At 38.9% G+C, this 22694-nt stretch overlaps 4 protein-coding genes across 4 annotated transcripts; 3 read left to right on the top strand and 1 right to left on the bottom strand.

Moving 5' to 3' along the window:
* Window positions 1-913: 913 nt before the first annotated feature.
* LOC149383308 (uncharacterized) lies at window positions 914-1372 on the top strand. The gene is made up of 2 exons (XM_089627741.1): window positions 914-1177; window positions 1277-1372. The coding sequence occupies exons 1-2, from the start codon at window positions 914-916 to the stop codon at window positions 1370-1372; spliced, it is 360 nt and encodes a 119-aa protein (XP_089483867.1).
* A 2414-nt stretch (window positions 1373-3786) lies between these two features.
* Window positions 3787-6945, top strand: LOC149383307 (beta-glucosidase 24-like). The gene is made up of 13 exons (XM_089629407.1): window positions 3787-3838; window positions 3924-3990; window positions 4091-4149; window positions 4244-4319; window positions 4416-4493; window positions 4608-4695; window positions 4794-5049; window positions 5628-5746; window positions 5858-6072; window positions 6172-6203; window positions 6329-6434; window positions 6518-6626; window positions 6717-6945. The coding sequence occupies exons 1-13, from the start codon at window positions 3833-3835 to the stop codon at window positions 6901-6903; spliced, it is 1398 nt and encodes a 465-aa protein (XP_089485533.1). The 5' UTR covers window positions 3787-3832; the 3' UTR covers window positions 6904-6945.
* A 234-nt stretch (window positions 6946-7179) lies between these two features.
* Window positions 7180-9355, bottom strand: ADK1 (adenylate kinase 1). The gene is made up of 6 exons (XM_089629408.1): window positions 9139-9355; window positions 8407-8552; window positions 8193-8312; window positions 7932-8099; window positions 7631-7720; window positions 7180-7502 (listed from the first exon to the last, which is right to left on the bottom strand). Exons 1-6 carry the CDS (start codon window positions 9236-9238, stop codon window positions 7401-7403), a joined length of 726 nt encoding a protein of 241 aa, XP_089485534.1. The 5' UTR covers window positions 9239-9355; the 3' UTR covers window positions 7180-7400.
* An 8672-nt stretch (window positions 9356-18027) lies between these two features.
* Window positions 18028-21148, top strand: LOC149383305 (nucleolar protein 56-like). The gene is made up of 8 exons (XM_089628793.1): window positions 18028-18306; window positions 18806-19020; window positions 19109-19266; window positions 19345-19532; window positions 19720-19972; window positions 20106-20254; window positions 20376-20510; window positions 20586-21148. Exons 1-8 carry the CDS (start codon window positions 18102-18104, stop codon window positions 20900-20902), a joined length of 1620 nt encoding a protein of 539 aa, XP_089484919.1. The 5' UTR covers window positions 18028-18101; the 3' UTR covers window positions 20903-21148.
* Window positions 21149-22694: the final 1546 nt, after the last annotated feature.

Raw genomic sequence — 22694 nt, 5'->3', positions numbered from 1 at the left:
ACTATTTATTAGTAAGACGCATCATGTGTTCAAAGTAAAAACATTTTGCCAATTAAAAAACGCAACGAGTATTCCTCAAAAAAAAAAAGGCAACGAGTTACAAGATTGCAATAAGAAATTGGTCTTGGGACCTAATGAATTAATGAAGGCTAATCTAGCAACGTAGCCAGTTTCAAACATGGTTTTAATGATGTAAGTAACGTTTGGTAAATTTTGTAATCTAGCCATTTACATAAATAAATGGTTAGAAAATATCGGAAATACTCTTATGTAACATAAATCATAGAAAACAATTACTAGTCAACGTTTCGTGTGTAAAATAAACAGGAATTAACTGAAATTAACCCAAGGAAACTTGATATCGCAACTAATTGGACTACAAAAAAGGAAATGAAATATTATAGAATAAAGAGATTCGTCAGTTTCTAGCCGCTTAATAGAAGGGATATTAAAATAATAGCCAAGGTTTGAGTTATATTAAGCAATTAGCCAAAAAAAAATTAATATGCCTAAAATACCCTTAAATCTGCGATGTTGATTGCGTCCAGAGAACCTTGTCCCATTTTTTGGAATAGAGTTCGGAAGTGACGATCAATTTTGTGGGTTTTAGTTTGGATTGAGCCTAGTGGAGGATCGATTTCTCCATCCTCGCCGTGAGCTTCAAGATTCGCATCACCAGGCTTCGTTCTTTAAGCTCAAACCCTCTCATTTGACCATCGAACCAGCTTCTCCGAGACTCTTCTCCGATTTTGCAGAAGAGGTGGCATTTACGACACTCGAACGCAGGCCATGACGGTGACGATCGCCGCAGCGTCCATGGAAAAGGACGGCGAGAGAATCTTCAAACTATGCTGATTTAGGATTTTTAAGTAACAAGTTAGGGTTTGTGGAGCAATTTTTTTTTCCAGAGGATATGTTGGGAACGGGATTGCAGCTGGGACGCAGCGAAGATCGGTTCTACAGTCCGGCCAAAGCTCGCTGCGCCGCCGACCAACTCCGGCGGGCTCAGAGCGTCGCGTCTTCGAGCCACCAGCAGCGGCAACAGCAATCCTCTTCCTCCGCCGCTAAGCTGGTCTCTGACCTCGCCGGCTCGCTGGAATCGGCGGCGCCGATGAGCAATCTCCAGCGGTTCTTGCATTCCGTCACGCCGTCCGTACCGGCTCAGCTACTACCTAAGGTCTCATAGATTTAGTTATACATTGCTCGAGTCGTTGATTTTTCATTTATTCAATAAATATTTATTTATTTATTTAGATTTTTGTGGTGATCTTATCAGACGACGATGAAGTCTAGGAGACCTTCGGATTCGGAATTGTGCAGGCCGTACTTTGTTCTTGGTAAATACTATTTACTATCGAACGGCGATTTGTAAATATTATTTACTATCAAGGTTATGATTTGGAAAAATTGGAACGAGCCGACGAGTATGTGTAACATTACTGCAGTTATTTTTCATTTTGCACGTTTTACTATGAAAGATGAAGAGAAGAGATCACACTATAAACGACATTGACTTTCTCGCTTCAAGATGTTGGTTTTTTCAAATGGTAAATATTATTTACTATCGAACGGCGATTTGTAAATATTATTTACTATCGAACGGCGATTTGTAAATATTATTTACTATCGAACGGCGATTTGTAAATAATATTTACTTATCGTTTTTATGAATAATCTAATCCAAAATCGTTCGGAGATGACGTCTAGGGTTCAGTTAATAATATTTACTTACAATTTAATGGTTAATCTAACACAAAATTGAGCGGGGATGAGGTCTAGGGTTTCAGTTTGGGTGTTTTATGAGATCGCAAAGAATTGTTAATAATATTAACTAACCAATTTACTTCGTCGGCGCCGGAAGTGGAGAGATTGAAGGATTTGAAATTACCAGAGATTGAAGGTTGAGATACTCACCATTTTTTCTTCGTCGGCTTCGGAAGTGGAGAGATCGTCGGTTTCGTGTTCGCGAATGAGGGTAAAAGAAATTTGTTTGGCGGAGAGGTTTGTTTCGAATGAGGGAATTGTGTTTTGCGCTCTATTATTTGAACTAAGGGTAATATAGGAATATTAAATTGTTTGGTAGTGGATTGGGCAACTTACTTAAATTTTGTGATAGTTGGGCTATAATTTTAATAGAGGGGGTCAATTTGGGCTAGATACCTAGCCGCCCCTAGAATAAATGGGATCCAGTTAACATGTATTAAATCTGCATTATTTAGCTGCGATCAAAAGAAAATTTAAAAGACAATTCATTATTAAAATTAATACAAAAATATAATAGATAACGGTGCAAAACTATAATAGTAAGCATTCAAAAATTACTACCCCACTTTCTCATTCTTCTCAGTTACCGAAAGTTTCTCTTCTAACGTTTGATATCGTGTGTAGAATAAATGAAAATTAACTGAAATTAATCCAAAAAAACTTAATATCATAACTAATTGGACTACAAAAAAAGAAAGAAAATATTATGGAATAAATCAAGTTAACGTGTATTAAAGCTGCATTATTTGACGGCGATCAAAATATTGGGTACATGTTTATGTTCAGCCGATTTTAATAATGGTTAATATAGTAATTTGTTAAATAACAAATAAAGCAACGTCATCATTTGTGGCTACACTTAAAACTTAAATGAATTGTTGGCTAGATTGCAACACAACATTTTAAGTGGGTTAGTCCGTGTAATTTTTCATTAACGACTTTCGAGGGGGTTCTCTAAGTAATGGCGTACACAAAAACGACAACAACAAAAAGCCTGCCGTCGAGTGAAAAAAAGGTTTCATTCCTACAGAAACAAATTAAACAGTGAAGGCAATGACCAAAGATGAGCAAAGAAAACGACTAAACTATGACTTAAAGCTACCAGAGTTCTTAGATTTTTACCCCACCACAGAAAACAGCCACAAAAACAAGGCAAAATGTTATAGTTTTTAGATTATGTTTGGATATCCAATTTTGAGACAGTTAGAAGGGGAACAACAAATTCTGAAAAAAAAAAAATCAATAAATAAAAACAAACTGAGCATTATTCCAAGGCTTTCCAAAGGTTTTCGTTAGAGTATTCAGAAAATGCATTTAAATGTTAATTTTTTTTACTAACCATGTAATGAAGAAACTGTAAAAATAATAAATCAAGCTATAATTGGAAGCAAATCACATGGGGAAAAGAAAACCATTATAAAGTTATTAGCCAAATTATGTGTATCATGCACATCTAGATTTGAAGCTATCTATAGGGGTGTTTTTACGTGTCCCATTATGAGATAAAATTTAAAAAAAAAAATGAAGATTTTTATTTTTTATTTTTTGCCTAATTGTCCTGTCACGATTACAAACGCCGGGTTACATTTTTTTTTTTTTTTTTAATAATGCCGGGTTACAATTTCATGTGAACGAAATTGCAATATGTAACAAAAAAACTTGTTGAAATGGTTTTTTTTTTTTTCGGTCAAGACAAAATAAGCGACGTATAGATAAAAGAGGAGTCTGTTGATGATTATGCTGATAAGGATTTAACTATTAATTGCTATTTATATCAAAGTTGGTACATGTGTTTTAAAGTTATTGAGCTTTCGTAAATTATTATAAAAGCATTACCACTTTGATTGTACAAGAGCATTAGAAGAAGAAAAAAAAACTAACTCAATAGTTTGGAATAATAATAACTACGAGCATGACATTCTCACGTGGGTTTTTTGGTCTTCTTGCAATCACCATTCTCACTGTCTGTTTTTTCCATGTTGATGCTCATTCTTCTGTAGCTCATGCCTTGAACATCAACAGATCAGACTTTCCCAAGGATTTTGCCTTTGGAGTTGCAACTTCTGCAATGCAGGTATACATATATATGTATATATATACATGCATATATATATAAGATATTTATAGTTCTGAAATGAGATTGATTGTGAGTATTGCAGATAGAAGGATCACCAAAAGCGGATGGAAGAGGAGCAAGTATTTGGGACACCTATGCTCAAAGACTAGGTTTTGATAAACAAAAACATATTATATCAAAGACAATACTAAATCGATCTAAATAAGGCTTCAAATTAGATCTATTCATTTTCTCGAATAATGATTGTAGGTAAAATCAAAGGCGGGAATGTCACTCTTAATGCGATAGACTCGTATAGGCGATACAAGGTTCGTCAAAGAAAACACGGTGAAATGAAAAATTCCATAATTCATTTTATTTTTTGTTTTCTTGGTAATGGAACTATAATTTATGGTCTTACAGCATGATATAAAGATCATCAAGGAACTTGGAAGTTCATACTACAGGCTCTCAATCTCCTGGACCAGAATTTTGCCTAGTAAGTTTATTAAGTACTTGTATTTAATAGTCAATTCTTAGTTTCTATGAAAAATCTAAACTAATCAATACTTTTTGATGACCCAAAAATGCGCAGAGGGTTCGCTAAAAGGCGGTGTGAACCAAAAGGGCATTGATTACTACAACAATGTCATCAACGAATTGCTTCTTAACGGTAAAAAAAAAAAAAAAAAGCTACTCGTTCATTTTCAACTATTGTAACAAAACAAAAACAAACAAACAAACAAAAAAAAAAACTTAAAACAATTTATCGGCATTGTGGGCTTAGGCATAACACCATTCGTGACGATACTCCATTTCGACACACCACAAGCTTTAGAAGACGAGTACGGAAGCTTCTTGAGCCGCTCGATTGTGTGAGTCTCGAAAAATGGACTAATTCCTCTTTCTTTTCTTTTTCAGGTGTGTGTAGTTTATAATGTTTGTGTGTGTGTGTTTGCGTTTAATCTTGTAGGGATGATTTCAAGGACTATTGTGACCTTGTGTTCAAGACGTTCGGGGATAGAGTGAAGAATTGGGTGACGATAAACGAGCCATTTGTGATGGCACTCGGGTATGACTTGGGAAACATGGCTCCGGGGCGGTGCTCGTTGCCACCGCCTCTCGGGCCGTGCCCGGCTGGCAATTCTGCCACCGAGCCTTACATCGTCGGTCACAATGCGATCCTCGCCCACGCCGCCGCTGCTAAGCTCTACAAAGACAAGTACCAGGTACTAAAAATAAAAATAAAACAAAAAAAGACTCGCCTAGAACTATATCAAGAACTTGAACTAGAAGGCAGTGGCTAATTCAATTCAGCAAGAATGTTATGATAAGAATCGGAGTCATGTCCACGAACCGACAGCTCTAATAGATTGATGCAAAATGCAAGGCAAACGCGTATTCGAGAGACAGACCATGAACTCTCCCAAGAAGCTAATCCTTACCCAAAGAAACAAAAGTTTCTTTCCCCCTATATGAGTCGTTTGTACCTCTGTTTTTCATTTTTTTTTTTAAGAAAATGGCGGCATAAATACATTAAGTTTTCGGCTGGATATAGTTGATTAGCTAATCTTTTTTTCGGCTTGTAAAATACCTATTGTTTACTTTCAGTAATATTGTTACTACCGTTAGAGAGTGTTAAGTCCCAAAGTCACATGTCTGACCCCAAACCTTGGGGAAATTGAGGCTAGAACTCGGGACCTATTGGAGATAACAAACTCCTATTTATAGACTATTTATAGACTAACAAACTCTCAATAATGATATTTCATTGCCTAGAGTCCTAACACACTACTCCTTCATGTAGGCTAAACAAGGTGGACAGATCGGGCTTGTGATAGTTGGAGAGTACGCCGAACCTTACAATCCGAAATCGGCGGCTGATAAACTTGCCTCTGAGAGATACATGGACTTTCTCGTCGGATGGTAGGTCACCTAGATTGAATTTTCTTTTTATTTCTCAAAGAATTTTGTCGGTTTATCAATAGATGTCTCGACTTAATGATGACTTTTTGAGGCTCATTTGGACCTTTTCAGGTACATGGAGCCATTGGTGTTCGGTGATTATCCAAAGTCGATGAAATTGTATGTTAAAGAGAGACTGCCAAAATTCACCGAGCAAGAGAAGAAGTTGGTAAAAGGGTCTTTTGATTTCATCGGCATCAACTATTACACCTCTAGATACACTAAACCGGCTGACCATCCCGCGGTCGCCACGCACTACCTCGGCGACTCCTTAGTGAGCTCCTCAGGTGAAAAACCGAACACATTTGATATTATTCCATCTAGACCATTTTAGTTTACACGTTGCTGATGGGATTTATTAAAAAAAAAAAATCTGATTTTTGCAGCTGTCAGAAATGGAATTCCAATTGGTCCCAGGGCATGTGATTCTGAATTTCTTTGATCTCCTATTCCTTTGAAGTACTAATTTGACCAAAAAAATAAAAATAAAAAATTAGGGGCTATAACATATATCTAACTTTTCTTATATGTATGACTTATCAGACTGAAGCATCTGGGTATATATACAGCTACCCTCAAGGGCTTCAGAAACTTTTGGAGTACATGAAGCAAAAATATCAAAACCCCACAATCTATATCACTGAGAATGGTTAGAAATAGAAATTCTTTTTCTACCAAAAACAAAACATCCTTTTTATAATGACTTACTAACATTTCCTTGTCTATCTGTAGGAGTTCCCGAGCCAAACATCCCCGGTAAAAATCTTGTCGAATCACTCAACGATCAACACCGAATCACCTTCATTAGCCAGCATTTGTACTACACCTACCAAGCAATAAAGTGTGTAACATATACCAAGGCATAAGTGAAAAGATTTTACTGTTTTCCGTGTCATGGTTGACTCAAAATTGCTGATTTTTTTATCGGCAGGAACGGTGTGAAGGTGAAAGGATACTTTTACTGGGCTCTGTTCGACGACTTCGAGTGGTCTGGCGGCTATTTCCCGAGATTCGGGCTCTACTTCATCCAGTATGACAACAACTACAGAAGAATCCCGAAAAAGTCGGCTAAGTGGCTTCAAACTTTCCTCAGCGGAACAAGAAACACATCATCTTGATCCTCCTTCCGAGTACTCGCAGAGGAGCCCAGCCAATTCTGAATAAACTTCTTGTTTGCATCTTCATATGCAAACAGAATCTAGTTGGTGTAATAAATCGGAGGAACGAACCCTGGGGTTTGAAATAATAATCTTGCCGTCAAATTGGCACAATATATGTAGCAATTCATCTTATTAAACTTCACGTCATGATAATAAATTACTTTGCTCAATTATCGCATGCATGAGAGAAATATAAACACATAAGAGGACACAAAATATATTTGCGAGTACAAGTAACCAACAATTATGTTGAATTTTATTTGAAGTTCGTTCTCATTTAACCCTCATAAAGGAGAAAGAAGCCGGCATTTGAAACATCAAAATAATTAAATATAAACCTCAAAGTCGGGCAAATTCAAATGTATATGGGATTTTAAAGAAGAAAAAAGGTGCAGATTAAAATTCTAAACAACTTTAGGAAATAATTCCAAAAAGCCACGAGAAGATACTCAGGATCACGACGAGAGAACTTTCTCAACCTCAATTGTCACCTCTTTAGGAGGTTTGTCTGCCGGAAGACTGGCAACAATGCCCTTTTTCGAATAGTAGTCGATAACCTGCAATTTCATTAAAAGAAAAAAATTGCTCATTACCAAAAATGCAAATGAGGGTTCAACACACTTAAACATAACGAACTCAGTAAAAAAAAAAAAGATTTAAATTCTCCAGGATATTAAATGCATACCGGCTCCGTCTGCTTGTGAAACGCTTCTAGCCTCGATTTCAAAACTGCTGCAGTGTCATCCTTGCGTTGAACCAACGGCTCTCCAGTGATCTATCGACAAGTAAGAACAAGATGGACAAGATCATTTCAATAAATATCAATACAAGAATTGATAAGAAACTTTATACGGTAAACCACTACAAGTATAAGATGTGACTTTATCACCATTCACAAAACACAAGTAAATGATTTACTATTTTCAATTTCTACAGAATAAAAATAAAAATAAAAATAAAAAAGGCGAAACAAAAAACTTTCTTACATCATCTAAACCAGATTGCTTCGGCGGAGCAAATTTGTTGTGGTAAGTTCTACCACTGGATGGGTGTATCCACCGACCAGTAATCCTTTCCTCCAAAACTGCATCATCAATGGCAAAGTTGAGAACTTTATCAACTTTGACTCCCTGCTTTTGCAACATCTCATCAAGCTGCATAACATTGGAAGCAACTGTATCGTCAGAAATATGAACAAAAAAATAATAAAAAATTTACAGATTACAGTAAAGCATCGGAGATAGAACCTTCTGAGCTTGGACAACAGTCCTAGGAAAGCCATCGAGAATGAAACCCTTCTGGCAAGAAGGCTTCTTCATTGCTTCATCGATGATGCCAACAACCAGGTCATCAGAAACTAGCTCTCCCTGAAATGTAGTTAAAACAGCAAAGTTTACATAAAAATAAAAAATAAAAATAAAGCCAGTCATATTCCTATTAGTCAAATAACAAAGATCGTACCTTTTCCATGGCCTCTTTAGCTTTAACACCAAGAGGGGTCTTGGCATGAACCGCAGCTCTCAACATATCACCGGTAGCCAAGTGGCACAAGCAAAACTCATCCCTAATGATAGGTGATTGTGTACCTTTCCCTGAACCAGGTGGACCTGAAAGTACGTTTTTTTTCCATGGAACAATATCAGTGCAAATACTCATCAAATTTCACTAGTTATATTTTTTTAGAAGAATTTTACTCATTATATTTGAGCATTCGATAAGAGATTAAGAGATCTGTTACTCATACCAATCTCACACACTATGCGCAGGCCTCAATTCTAACCCGTGAATTCAAAACCAGTCAGCAAAGTTTCCAGCCAATATACCAACGAGGAAAAAAAGAGATCTGTAACCGATACCAATATCATGGTATAACCAATTTTAATATTTATATTTTAATCCAAAATTTTGCTTCTTTCGTGCAAATGCAGAGGTTAAGAATTTCCTCAATAAAAAATCGAACTACTCGATAACATTGAACGTCATAAACCAAGGCCAAAATTTCAAATTTGAAGCCACAAAAAAAAAAAAAAAAAAAATCCAAACTCGAAGCCAGAGACACTTAGAATTCTCGGATCTGACACAACGCTTAAACACCAAAAACCAAAACTTGACCTTATAACGCGAGAGCACAAAACCACAAGCACTCAAAAAAACACCGAACGAAAACAAACACCGCATATTCGACTCAGTTACCGATCAGGATGAGGCGTTTGTCGGGCTTGGGCGCGCACTTCATGCGGCGGAGGAGCTCGGTCATGAGATCGACCGAAGGCACGTCTTCCAAGATCGACATTGTAGGAATTTCCCGAGCTCTGGTTCTCAATTAGGTTTTTAGGGTTTGGTTTTTGTGAGAGAGAGAGGGTTTGTGAGGTTTAGAGGAAGATAGAAGGTAAGGTTTCGGACCCCCAAAAGCTTCAAAATCACGCCGGTCTTCACCAGATTTTCCGAATTACTATTTTACCCTTGGCTTGGGTTAGTTGACAGGGGTGTTTGCGTCTCTTCGCATATAAATGCTTTGTAGTTCGTGCCGCTCGTGGATTTTATTTTATTTTCGGTTTGTTTACTTTGAAGTCAAACTTGAAATAATTAATTAATAGTTTGGTAAAATAGGGTGACACATTTTATAAAGTTCAGTAGTATATTTGTATATTTTAGTTTCTTCTCAATAAGGCATAAAGTTGGGTGTTTATGTGAATGACTTTGCTACCGTTTTAGAAACGTTGCTTGTCAGGTGGGTGATGTTGTGAGGAATTTTCCCATTTGATGAAGGCTCAACCCAAACGAAGTAGCATGGGAGGTCCGGTCCAAAAACGAATCGAAAACGTCAAAAGATCGACCCCGAAGTGCCCAGGCTGGATCGATCCCGAGGAACTCAGGCTGGATCGACCTCGAAGTGCCCAGGCTGGATCGACCCCGAACCATCCAAGCTGGATCGACCCCGAGGTACTCAGGCAGGATCGACCTCGAGGTACCCAGGCGGGATCGACCTCGAAACATCCAGGCTAGATCGACCCCGAGGTACCCAGGCTGGATCGACCCCGAGGTACCTAGTCGGGATCAACCTCGAAACATCCAGACTGGATCGTCCCCGAAACATCCAAGCTGGATTGACCCCGAGGTACCCAAGCAGGATCGACCCTAAGGTACCCTGGCGGGATCGACCTCGAAACATCCAGGCTGGATCGACCCCGAAGTACTATCCAGGCTGGATCGACCCCGAAGTACTATCCAGGCAGGATCGACCCCGAGGTACTCAAGCGGGTGTTGGAATTGATCTAGGGTTAAGAAAAGATTTAACGCTTCGAGCAAGCGACGGAATTTAAACATTTTCTTTAAAACAAGTAAAACGATTTTACTAACCTAGACAAAGAGCAAGTACATTTAAATTAAAACTATTAATGAGCATTATTTATTTACTAACCTTTGTGAAGCTTGAACGTTGAGAAGCCTTGGGAAGGTTGAAACGTTCGTCTCCCCACGCAGCTCGTCTCTCTTCTTTCCTCGGGAATTCGAGCAACCACGAAAGTTTCTATCATAAGAATCACTCGAGAAAGAAAGGAATTAGTGTGTGGGCACTTTTAAACAAGACGACTCAAGAACAAGTCTAAGAGTCGAAGAGCTAAAACACTAGGTCAAATGTGGACCTAGGTGCCAAAACAAAAATGAAAGGAAACTTAGAGAGAGAAAGGGGAGGGGCGGCCAAGTGTTCTAGAGAGAGAAGCTCTTAATCTCTAAAACTTTGGAATGAATAAAATGAAGGGAATGAGAGCTCTATTTATAGGAGAGGGTTTACCTTCAATGAGGTAGTTTCCTCTTCTATAGAATATCACATATTCATGAGCAAAATTTGCTCTCCTTCCCTTCAAGTCACACGGCCAAACTAGGCTTCTAGAAGCCTTGGGTTTGTTTCCTCTTTTGTTCTCCATCTTGCTTGGCCGATCCCCTCCTTTCCTCATAGAGGAAATTTGTTTCCTCTTTTTCTTTTGGCAAGTATCTTCATAACTTAATGCACAAAATAATCTCTCTTTTCTATATTGGGTTGGACGGCCAAAAGCATCTAGAAGGGGCTTCTAGATTTTTCTTCATTTGTTCATGACAACATAAGAAAGGCTCATTAGGAATTTTCAAGTAAAATTCTATGAAATGAAATTAATCCACAAGGCCCAAATTATTTAACTTGGCCGAGTGGTTTAAGTCATCATATGACCATGTCAAAAAATTTAAGGTTATATAGCTAAATAGCCTCCCAGTTTAGACAGTTTTGGATTTAGCCAACATTTGGTTAATTTCGTGTTAATAGCCAGCCCAATTTATTTACATAGATAAAAATACCAAAATAACCTATCAACTGTTCCTGCCCATTAACCTCACGAAAATTAAAATCATTAAAAGCAATATCTTCGGATAATAAAAGCCGCAAATTAAAATCATGAAAATCATTAAACTCTTTAATTAAACCATAGATACACGCAATCTTCTTTTCCTTCTTCTCTTCTGCGCTCAGACCAAACATCGTCTTCTTCTCCTTCTTCTCTTTTGCGCGCGGCCTCCAGCATCAGCTCGAGCCCGAGCTTCTCTTCCTCGCGCGCGCCATCCCACTGAGACCGAGTGTCGCTGTCTTCTTCTCCTTCTTCTCTTCTGCGCGCGGCCACCAGCACCAGCCCGAGCCCAAGCTTCTCTTCCTCGCGCGCGCCATCCCGCTGAGACCGAGCGCCGCGCCGCCGACGAAGAGACACCAGAGAATTTCAGGAATTTCAGCGTTTTTTTTATGTTTTTTTATTTTTATTTTTTATGTCGTGGTTTGTTTAATAAGTTCAAAGTTGATGAATTTTATTTCAATTCAGGATATTGCTTTCCTTTATAACCTGGGAATCAAGTTCATTCTTGTTCCTGGAACGCATGTGCAAATCGACAAGCTTCCTGCTGAGAGAAGTTTATGGTTTTTTTTTTAATACAGTATGTTCGTGTAAATAGATATCATATTTACAGTATGTTCGTGTAAATAGAAATCATATTTACAGTATATTCGTGTAAATACGAAGCTTATTTACAGTATATTCACTGTAAATACAAAGCCTATTTACAGTATACTCGTGTAAATACACTGAAAAAATTCTGGAAATATTTTGAGCAAGAAAATTCTGGAAATTATGAATATATGGAAGACAAAATAATATCAATGAATGAAGAATTAATTCGAAATTAATTACCTAATGAATTTCAACGAAAATATAAACTAATTACCTAAAGTCAACGCTGAAAATTTCCAAATACATGACAATTAATGGCTGAGAACTTTCAAAATCTGCTCAAAATTCAAATTTCAAATTTGAAAACTTCCCTATTCGGTTTTAATATTTAATTCGAAATTTTTAAAAAAAATTCCTAATTAAAATAGCGTAAGGACAAAAAGGTAAAACTAATTCAATTAATAAGCTGCCACGTAAGCAAGATGGCTATTTACGTGAAATTAACGAAAAGTTAGCTAAAACCAAATTGCTAGTGTTTTAGATGGCTAAACAGCTAATTATTTGAAAAATTTATTGACATTCATTTATCATATTTCCAAAAACACAAAAATACCCTTTAGACAATTTTCGTAAAACTTGTCTCGTTCTTGTTTTGACTTAGCTTCTAGTTTAACTATTCCTACTCGATATGATTTGTGATAGTGACCTCATGTATCCAAATGAACAAAGTTTGAGCTAAAATACTTGGACTCAAAAGTTCACCAACTTTTTCCAGGTTTAGCTTAATGTCAACTGACTCCACTAAAGAGTTGACACTGAGAATCTCTCGGTTCAAATGAATTTATTTTATACTCAATAATTCAACTAAATTGTGATGAGTGGATCCATTGAATGTTATCTATGTTTACCCTTCATGAATATCATCAGCTAGTCGGGATTTACAAAATTACTATTTTACCATTCTAGCTGTTATTTCCTTAACTCATTTGTTGCTTGTGAATAAGTTAGAAACAATGTATTGACGAGGAGCTAACAAGACACATTGTTTCATCCAAAAGAGTCATGACTCAATTTGGACACTGGCCAGTTCATTTATTCACATTCCAAGGAACAAAGCATGAGGTGATATACATTGCATTTCAGTAATCTTGTACATGAATTCCATATATATGAGATCTTCACAAAGTTACTCATGACATCTTCGTAACTTAATACTTCACCAATAGGTCCTGTTAAGAATCACATAGTGAATCCGAACTCTGACTTTCTCAAATGAGAACATGTAAGCTATGAAATGACATGTCTCATTTCAGAATTGAGGTAAGCATGATGCAATTCATACGTAGTGACTTCGAGACATAAGAGGTTAAATGGTTTGTTCTTATTATGTCTCTAGAATACAGAAGTGCACTGGTCAATTCAGTACCTTTAGAAGATACCTAGAAGAACTATAGAGTCTCCAACTCTCTATGCCTCATAACCAGACATCATAGATTCTCCTAACAATCGTACTGAGATCAATAGTCCTTTGATCCTTAGATTGCGAATTTATTGCTTTAAGCAAACCATGAAGAGTTTGTTCATGCAAATCTACATTTGTCTCTTCATATGTTGTTTGGTTTGTTTAAGGACTAAAGACTATAGATTATCATAAAGCTTCAAACAGACAAGGAAGAATGAATGAACGTTTCAACTTTTGTTAATAATTAAGCAGTTACAAGAAAGTTTTTTCGTGAGACTTTTTTGCATCAAATGTGCATAAGTAAAGACTACTACTCTTCTTGTGGGCACCCATTGACAACACTACGAAGGCAGCCAAGTCTAGACAACGTCCTCGCCGAAGATCGCTGAGTCCAGACGAAGTCCACGCTGAAGGTCTCGGTGTTGGGAGTCTAGACGATATCCGCGCCGAAGATCCCACCGCCGAAGGTCCCCGCGTCGAAGATTGTTGAAGCAGCGAGCTCAGACTCGTGCCGAGGATGTGACCTTGCACTGGCGACTCCAATGCCGCCAACCCCACAGCCTCCGACTCCAAGTGCTGGAGACAGTCACACAAAAACAGAGAAGGAAAAATAAATATAGTACATATACGTACACAAATATATATACAAAATATATATTAGTATATACATTCTAAATGTATAAACACAGGTATCAAAAACAAATATAAATACATATATATGAGAGATATATGTATAAACATAAATATACACTATGAAAATATAAACGTAGACTGTATATAGACAAGATGTATGAAAAGAAACAGGAGATCTTGCTTGGCTTGATGACAAAGCACTCAGGAGGCGGCAAGCTTACGAGACAGACCGGTGCGACACATCACGAGACGGACAAGAAAGACGTACTCGGCGAGGCGACGAGCCACGAAACGCGGGGGTCTCCGACAGACCACTCGGCGAGGCCACGAGCCATGAGATGACGTCCCCCGATGAACTACTCGGCGAGACGGATAAGCCCAACACATAAAATATAAGCAGGATAGACGTACTCGGCGAGGAGACACACCACGCCACGAGACGGACAGTATGGAAGTACTCGGCGAGGCGACATGCCACGAGACGGACATGATAGACGTACTCGGCAAGGCGACACGCCACGAGATGGACATGATAGACATACTCGGCGAGGCGACACGCCATGAGACGGGCATGATAGACATACTCCGCGAGGCGACATGCCATGAGACAGAAGTGATAGACGTACTCGGCGGTGCGACACACAACGAGACGGACAAGAAAGACATACTCAACGAGGCAACGAGCCACGAGACGTGGGTGTCTCCGACAGACCACTCGGCGAGGCCACGAGCCACGAGATGCGTCCCCGACGGAGTGCTCGGCGAGACGAATAAGCCCAACATATAAAATATAAACAGGATAGATGTACTCGGCGATGCGACATGCCACGCCACGCCATGAGATGGACAGGATGGACGTACTCGGCGAGGCGACATGCCATGAGACAGACAGGATAAACGTACTCTGCGAGGGGACACGCCACGAGACGGACATGATAGACGTACTCGACGAGGTGACGCATCACGAGACGGACAGGATAGACGTACTCGGCGGTGCGACACGCCACGAGACTGACAAGAAAGACGTACTCGGCAAGGCGACGAGCCACGAGACGCGAGGGTCTCCGACAGACCACTCGGCGAGGCCACGAGCCATGAGATGACGTCCCCGACGGACTGCTCGGCGAGACGGATAAGCCTAACACATAAAATATAAACAATATAGACGTACTCGATGAGGCGACACGTCACGAGACGGACATGATGGACGTCCTCGGCGAGGCGACATGCCATGAGACGGACATGATAGACGTACTCGACAAGGCGACATGCCACGAGACAGAAAGGATAGAGTACTCGGTGAGGGACACGCCACGAGACGGACAAGATAGACGTACTCGGCGAGGCGACACGCCAGACGGACATGATAGATGTACTTGGTGGTGCGACATGCCACGAGACCGACATGAGAGACGTACTTGGTGAGGCGACAAGCCACGAGACGTGGGGGTCTCCGACAGACTACTCGGTTAGGCCAGCGAGCCTCCACGCGCCTTAGGCCGTTGATCCTCCGTGAAACACGAGAAGCCATCATGATACCAAAGCGACCCGATCAAAACTAGGCCAAATTCTCTACTCTACAATTTCTCTCATTAAAAACACATTTGAGACCGAAATAAAGAACAATGAGAAATCAAAGCCACTTCACTCACACAATCTCATACAAAAAGAGGAACAATCTACTTCCATTCTCTCTAGAGTGGAAGAAGAAAAGCTCACTCTCTCTCGAAATCCAAGGCTCCCAAGCCAAATTATATTCACTCTACAAGAGTGTCCAAGAACTTGAGAAATCGATTCTCATGTTCTTCACTTGATAAGTGGAATATTCCATCACTAATCTCACAGATTCGTAGACACGTGGCCAAGTCCGCTCGCGTCACGTGTCCATAAGTGTTAATCCAAAAAAAAGGCTTAACAGGTGACAGTATTGGAAGAATGAAGATGGACACGAAAGGCATCTAGATTAAATATTTTGTAAGGATCTATGGTAATTTTTTTTGATATGATACACGTCATATTCTATGAGGTACACAGTGTCGATGATGACTCGCTTTATTACTATACACTTTAATGCCTCAAACCAAGGATTAAATTGCCCGAGAATGTCGGCGAAACTGCAGCGAAAGGAGAAGTCTGGCCAAAAAATTACCATCTTCGTTTCGCGTAATGTTGTCGTCGAAATTTCTTGGGCATGTCGTTTACGTTTTCATGTCGTCGTGCCGAAAGTTGTCATTTTTTATGCTATAAAGACTCATTTTCGGGAAATTTCACCGAAACAAAATAGGAAAAAGACCTAGCTAATCCGAAGCTTGAAGACGACGAGGGCCCAGCTAATTTCCACGCCATTTCCACCGAATCCAGGTTATTTCGACTTTTCATGTACAAATTCAACAAGTTTTTAGTCATTTCCCCGTCGCGTCATTGTGATTTGAACATTAATTCCGACGATTTGTGTCGGACTGGAGAAAATACCTATTTCTGTGTGTTTTGGATTTTTTTGGTGATATGTTACTGAATGAAAGTTGTTTATATATGTTGCGCGGTTTACATATGTTATTTTCAATTTATTTAAACTCATTCCGAAAATTGAGAACTAGATTTATGTGAATGGAATTGTTAATTGATATTTACTAATAGTTGGTTTGTGTTCATGAAATTCAGATCTATGTTTATACGTTCACTTTGATGATCAAATCAGTAGATATGAAATGATTCAGTCGAATAGAGATATGTGACATAGAAAATGAGAATAAAAGCGATGACTTTGGCAAAATTATAAGTTCGATTAAAATAACACATGAGTCTCACGTGCTATTTGAGAAAAATGGTGTTGTGGGTAATTCCATGAATTTTAAGCGGTGTTTCTAAAAAAAATGAGTCAAGCAATATATCCGACAAAATTAATGACGAAACAAAAATGAAAACTCCTTTCAAGGTTACTAGTAATAACAAACAAAACCACTACAAAGCAGGACATCAAATCGAATCAAGACATCAATGATTAATTTGTAGATAAAGACCAACAAGAAGAATAAAAGGGGAACGAACAATTACATAGCTATGGTCGTCACAGTCTTGTCCCCGACTCGAAGCCGTAGCCTCCTCCAAGGTTTCGCGAGGGCATTCTTCAGACTCGTCGCTCAGTTTCGAAGCCCCAAATCCGGAGTCAATCACTCCAAATCGCCGGCCACGACGGGTATCTCCGGCCGCACTTTGCCCACACCAAATCGCCGGAGCAAAAATCCTCCAGCCTATACACTTCTTTCCTTTTCACGCCCTGGAACCCAGAGTCTCCGTTTTCAAGAGTGCTGAGCCGCATCTCGACCTTGAGCTTTCCCGCGCCACCCAATTCGTCGGCACTGGCTTTTTCCTCTTCGGAGGGCTTCGAGTCCTCCTCCCAGAAGTTGAGAACCGAATCGTTAAACTTCGACGAAATCATCCGAACGCGGCCACGAGACGACCTCTGAGACGACTCCGACTTCGAGTTTGGTTTCCTCTGTCGGCCATTGACGGAGTCGACCTCGCCGGACCTGCAAGAGTCTTCGTTGAACCGAGAGCCCGATCCGCTGCTTAATTCTCCGACGACATTGCAGAGAGAGTAATACCCATTGGCTCGTCGCTTCTTCGAATCCTTCGGATTTTCACATAACACCCTTTTCCTCAAAATAAAAATTCATGTAATTACCCATAACACCCTTTTTCTCAAATAGCACGTGAGACCCATGTGTTATTTTAACAACCAAACTCACGGAATATTCGACGGAAGGACATAAATGAAATTGAATCACACATTAAGGGGGAAAAATCGAGTTTTACAAGTTTGGGGGGGAAAATTTCAGGACCACCATAATTAAGGGGGCAAAAGTAACATTTATTCTATATAATATTCCTCATCTCTAAACGACAACAAAATGAACCCGCATTTCATTTCGTTAAACGACAGGTCGATTTATACAACCAAAATAGCAAATAAATACAGAGCGAAAGCAGTAATAAAACCTCTTAAACCCTAAAAAGACCATCAGTCTCTCTCTCTCTCTCTCGTTTTGTGTCTGCGCGTTTTAGGGTTTGGATTCTCTTCCTCCCTAACAATGGCACTTTACCTTCTCTACGAGTCAGCCTCAGGCTATGCGTTATTCCACGCCCATGGCCTCGACGAAATCGGCCAGAACACCGAGGCCGTTCGGAGCTCCGTCTCCGATCTCGAACGCTTCGGCAAGGTCGTTCAGCTCACGGCTTTTCATCCATTTGAGTCCGCTCTCGATGCCCTAAACCAGTGTAACTCTATCTCCGAAGGTTGTTTTTTCAAACCCTAGCTGATTTCGTTGGACATTTCTGGAAATTTTTTGTAGTTGAATGATTATTGATGTTATGTGTAGTTTGTTTGGTTATTTCTGTTGAATATTTACATTTTTTCTTTTAAATAAAAAAGATTTTTATGTGAGCGAAAAAATGAATAATTTTTATTTAGAGATGATTCTTTTTTTCGGAGCTGATTTCAGATTCATGAATGTGGTCTAGTATCAGTAGTGGGTTTTTCATATGTAGCTGTTGTATTTTTTACTTATTAACATATGAGTGTAGAAGAAAACAGGCTTTTATCGACAGAAAATAAAGAAATGTGCAAGAAGTTTATACTCACAGGAAAGAAGGTTGATGTTTTTAATTTGAGGCAGGTTTTGTGTTATTGTATAGAGAAAAATGCGGATCAAGTTGTTGTGAAGCTGTTTAAAATCCGAAATGTTTGGTCTGTGGTTTATGCTTAACTGTGTTTGCTGTTATGGTATCGTTTCAGGACTTATGACCGATGAGTTGAGGAGCTTTCTGGAGCTTAATGTTCCAAAGGGCAAGGAAGGAAAGAAGGCCAAGTTCAGTCTTGGAGTGGCTGAGCCAAAACTCGGGTCAAACATCCTCGAAGAGACTAAATTCCCGTGTCAGAGCAATGAGTTCGTTCTCGAGCTCATTCGTGGTATAAGGCTGCACTTTGAGAGGTTTATCAAGGATTTGAAGGTTCGGATTCTTTGTTTTGTTGTGTTTGTCGTTGGTCGATATATGAATATCATTTCATATATACCGCTTATTTGTTTTTTCTGTATAGACTGGTGACATAGAGAAAGCCCAACTTGGTCTGGGCCACAGTTACAGTAGGGCAAAAGTCAAATTCAATGTCAACCGTGTTGACAACATGGTGATTCAAGCTATCTTCCTTCTTGATACACTGGACAAGGATATAAATTCCTTCTCAATGAGAGTCAGGTACGGCCAAATTCATGGTGTGGTTTGATAATTGATGGATAAGGATATAAAATCCTAAGTTTTTTTTAATCTCTACAGAGAGTGGTATTCGTGGCATTTTCCCGAGCTGGTGAAGATTATCAATGACAACTATCTGTACGCGAAAGTTTCCAAGTACATTGAGGACAAATCAAAGCTCACGGAAGACAATATCCCAGAGTTGACTGAAATAGTCGGCGATGAGGACAAGGCAAAGGCGATTGTTGAAGCTGCAAAAGCTTCCATGGGTATAAAAATTAAACACGGTTATCAATTAATGTGTATTTGTTTTGTACATGCTGTTTGACAAAAAAAGGTTTAAGAGGTATTTCGAGCTAATATTCCTGATATATTAGATGTTAATTACACACACAATGTTTAAGGGGTGTAGAGCAAGCTATTGGAAATTTAGTCAACTTTTTCTTCTTTCTCCAGGACAAGATTTGTCTCCGGTGGATTTGATTAACGTCCACCAATTCGCCCAGAGGGTTATGAACCTGGCTGACTACAGAAGGAACCTATATGACTATCTTGTCACTAAAATGAGTGATATCGCACCTAATTTGGCCTCCTTGATCGGTGAAATGGTCGGTGCTCGTCTGATCTCCCATGCTGGTAGTCTCACTAATTTGGCGAAGTGCCCTTCTTCAACTCTCCAAATTCTCGGAGCAGAGAAGGCTCTCTTTAGGTGCTCGATATATATATATATATATATATATATATATATATATTTTGCTGTTTTACTCTTTTTGATGTTTTTTTTCCTCTTTAATCTTCATTGATTAAATATGGTATGATAACCTTTTTCTTGTTCTCATCAGGGCTTTGAAAACCAAGGGAAACACCCCTAAGTATGGACTTATCTTCCATTCTTCTTTCATTGGCCGAGCTTCTGCCAAAAACAAGGGCCGAATGGCTCGCTACCTCGCTAACAAGTGCTCTATCGCCTCTCGTATTGACTGCTTCGCTGGTGAGTTTTACCAACCCTTCGATGCGGCTCTGTTTTTTTCTTCCTCTTTCGGAAATCTAATCGGGTCTGTCAGTCGTGATTCTAATTTTTTTTATTCATTGAATACGCCTCGTGATTGCAGAGAGTAGCTCCACCACATTCGGAGAGAAACTCCGCGAGCAAGTTGAGGAGCGGCTCGACTTTTACGACAAGGGTGTTGCGCCGAGGAAGAACATCGATGTGATGAAATCTGCCATCGAAATCACTCAAAACAAAGGTTTGTGTTTAAATGAATTTTTTATTTTAATTTTTATTCTAGCTATACTGACCCCTTTTGATTTGAAACCTGCAGATACGGAGATGGAAACAGAGGAAGTAGTGCTCACCGAGAAGAAAAGCAAGAAGAAGAAATCCAAATCTGGTGACGAAGAAGCCATGGACGTCGACGCTACAAACGGGGCCACTGATGATTCCAAATCGGAAAAGAAGAAGAAGAAGAAGGACAAGAGAAAAATCGAGAGTGATGTTGACGAGCCAGCCAACGGAGGAGAAACCGAGAAGAAAAAGAAGAAGAAGAAGAGCAAGAGCGAGGACGTTGAAGAACCCAAAACTGCCGACGCTGGTGAATCCAAGAAGAAGAAGAAAAAGAAGTCCAGAAGTGAGGACTAAGTAATTTTGATGATGATGAAGTCGTTTCTTTTTTTGTGTGGCGGTAGTTGTTCAGATATATATGTATTTTTATCTGGGCTTTTCTTAAGCTTTCTTGAGATTTAGATGAACTCTTGTAGTAACCAAGCTATCTTTGTCTTGAAATTCAGCTCTTTCTTTAATTTATTTTTATTTGTAAACACTAGTATAATGTTAGTTTTGAATTCTAAGATTGTGCAAGATGAGAACTAATATTGTCTTCTGCGATCAATTTTGTTCGTTTATTATGTTAATGGTATTGGTTATAATATGTTCAATTGTTCTACACTATATTTAGGCTTCTTCAAGATCTTTTGGTCTGGGATTATATCTGGAAAGGGGAAAAAAAGCAAGGATCGTTGCTCAAGTCTTCTCGTAACCTAGATAATTATATAATATTTTACTCTTAACTTCAATCAAGCATCAAGTATTTTCAATTAAAAAAATAGAAAAACGAAGGATTAAGCTAAAATATAATTGAACATTTAGCTATAGATACAAAAAACGAAGTCAAATTTAAATTTAGAATAAATGACAGATTTACCCCCTTGAACTCTTGGCTAAAAAATCAATTTATCCCTTGAACACGATTTTGTTTCAAAAAAATCATCTGATCTCTTTTCTCGCACGTTGACCCTTCTGTCAAAATTTGGGTGTTAATTCGGCACGTTTTTGTTATGTGGAGACGTTTTATAGGGTATAATTGTATTTTCTCGTACTCGAGTTAAAAATATTATTGTTTTACTTATCAAATAGTTTTAATGTGAAATTTAATTGTATAATATATGTATGAAAGTAAAAGTAAAAAAATAAACAAATCTCAAAAATCTAGGTTTTTGTTCATTCTACAAAAATGGTGAAAGCTTTGAATCCTCCACTGCACTCGAACCTTGATAGTGCTGGTTTCCGAACGAAGTCTCCGACGAAGAAAAAAAAAGAGTTGAGCATCCAAAGAAGTCTCCGAAGAAAAAGCCGGCAAGTCGTGCGCAGAGATCGAAGAAGAAAAACGAGTCAAATAGAGCGCATCGACCTACGATGGCCAAAAATATGGTGAGAATCCCTTTTTATATATGTTTTTAGGGTTGAAAAGCGGTAAGGACTACAATGTCTGGTATTGGTTAGTTTGAAGCTTCGATTCTTTAAATTTGAGGAGTAGGGACTACCATTGTTGTCTAGTTTTCTTGGTTTTGAACTTTAGAAGCTTTAAATACAAAAGAGTAGGGACCACTAGTGGTTGTTGTCTGTTGTTGGTTTTGGGTCCGTTTCTATTTATTAGGTTTATCTTTGAGTTAATACTATTTGTAATGGATTTGTTGTCTTTATTCGCAGAGAAAGGGTGTGGTAAATTCACCTTCAAAGTTCACAATGGGGGTAGAATGGAGATGGTGAATGTACGTTTGTCATATGTAGAAGGTCGAGTCGACCATGTAGACCATTGTGACATTGATAAGCTGTTGTTGAGCTTGATTTGATTCCGAAGAAGAATATGGGATATTCTGATTCAACATTGTACTACATTGTATCGGTAACGTCAACATAGTTCTTTTGCCTTGATTCAGATAAGAGTCTGATGGTAGTAGTCGGCGAATGGATTGAGGAGACATTTGAAATCTCTTTGTTTTGTGATCACCATATCCAAGCTCCCGCTATTGTAGAAGAACCTTTGATATTACCCCAACCAGAACTAGTCAAAGAGAATGAAGTCGAAGCGCCCCTTAACTGTAAGAGAGTCAACTAGATGTTCAACAGAGTCAAATGGAAGACCTTGAAGTGC

Source organism: Urtica dioica, chromosome 10 (genome assembly GCF_054948205.1).
Source record: "Urtica dioica subsp. dioica isolate 48M chromosome 10, U.dioica_male_clone48M_v1_H2, whole genome shotgun sequence".
Classification (NCBI taxonomy): domain Eukaryota; kingdom Viridiplantae; phylum Streptophyta; class Magnoliopsida; order Rosales; family Urticaceae; genus Urtica; species Urtica dioica.
This window is presented reverse-complemented; position numbering and strand designations above follow the sequence as displayed.

Coding starts and splice junctions, on each gene's coding strand:
- LOC149383308 (XM_089627741.1), top strand. CDS start 914: ATGTTGGGAACGGGATTGCAGCTGGGACGCAGCGAAGATCGGTTCTAC. Junction 1,178..1,276: donor CGGCTCAGCTACTACCTAAG/GTCTCATAGATT, acceptor TGATCTTATCAG/ACGACGATGAAGTCTAGGAG.
- LOC149383307 (XM_089629407.1), top strand. Junction 4,320..4,415: donor CTGGACCAGAATTTTGCCTA/GTAAGTTTATTA, acceptor AAAAATGCGCAG/AGGGTTCGCTAAAAGGCGGT. Junction 4,696..4,793: donor TTCTTGAGCCGCTCGATTGT/GTGAGTCTCGAA, acceptor TTAATCTTGTAG/GGATGATTTCAAGGACTATT.
- ADK1 (XM_089629408.1), bottom strand. CDS start 9,238: ATGTCGATCTTGGAAGACGTGCCTTCGGTCGATCTCATGACCGAGCTC. Junction 8,553..9,138: donor CAAACGCCTCATCCTGATCG/GTAACTGAGTCG, acceptor ACGTACTTTCAG/GTCCACCTGGTTCAGGGAAA. Junction 8,313..8,406: donor CTAAAGAGGCCATGGAAAAG/GTACGATCTTTG, acceptor ACTACATTTCAG/GGAGAGCTAGTTTCTGATGA.
- LOC149383305 (XM_089628793.1), top strand. CDS start 18,102: ATGGCACTTTACCTTCTCTACGAGTCAGCCTCAGGCTATGCGTTATTC. Junction 19,533..19,719: donor AGCTGCAAAAGCTTCCATGG/GTATAAAAATTA, acceptor TTCTTTCTCCAG/GACAAGATTTGTCTCCGGTG. Junction 19,973..20,105: donor GCAGAGAAGGCTCTCTTTAG/GTGCTCGATATA, acceptor TGTTCTCATCAG/GGCTTTGAAAACCAAGGGAA.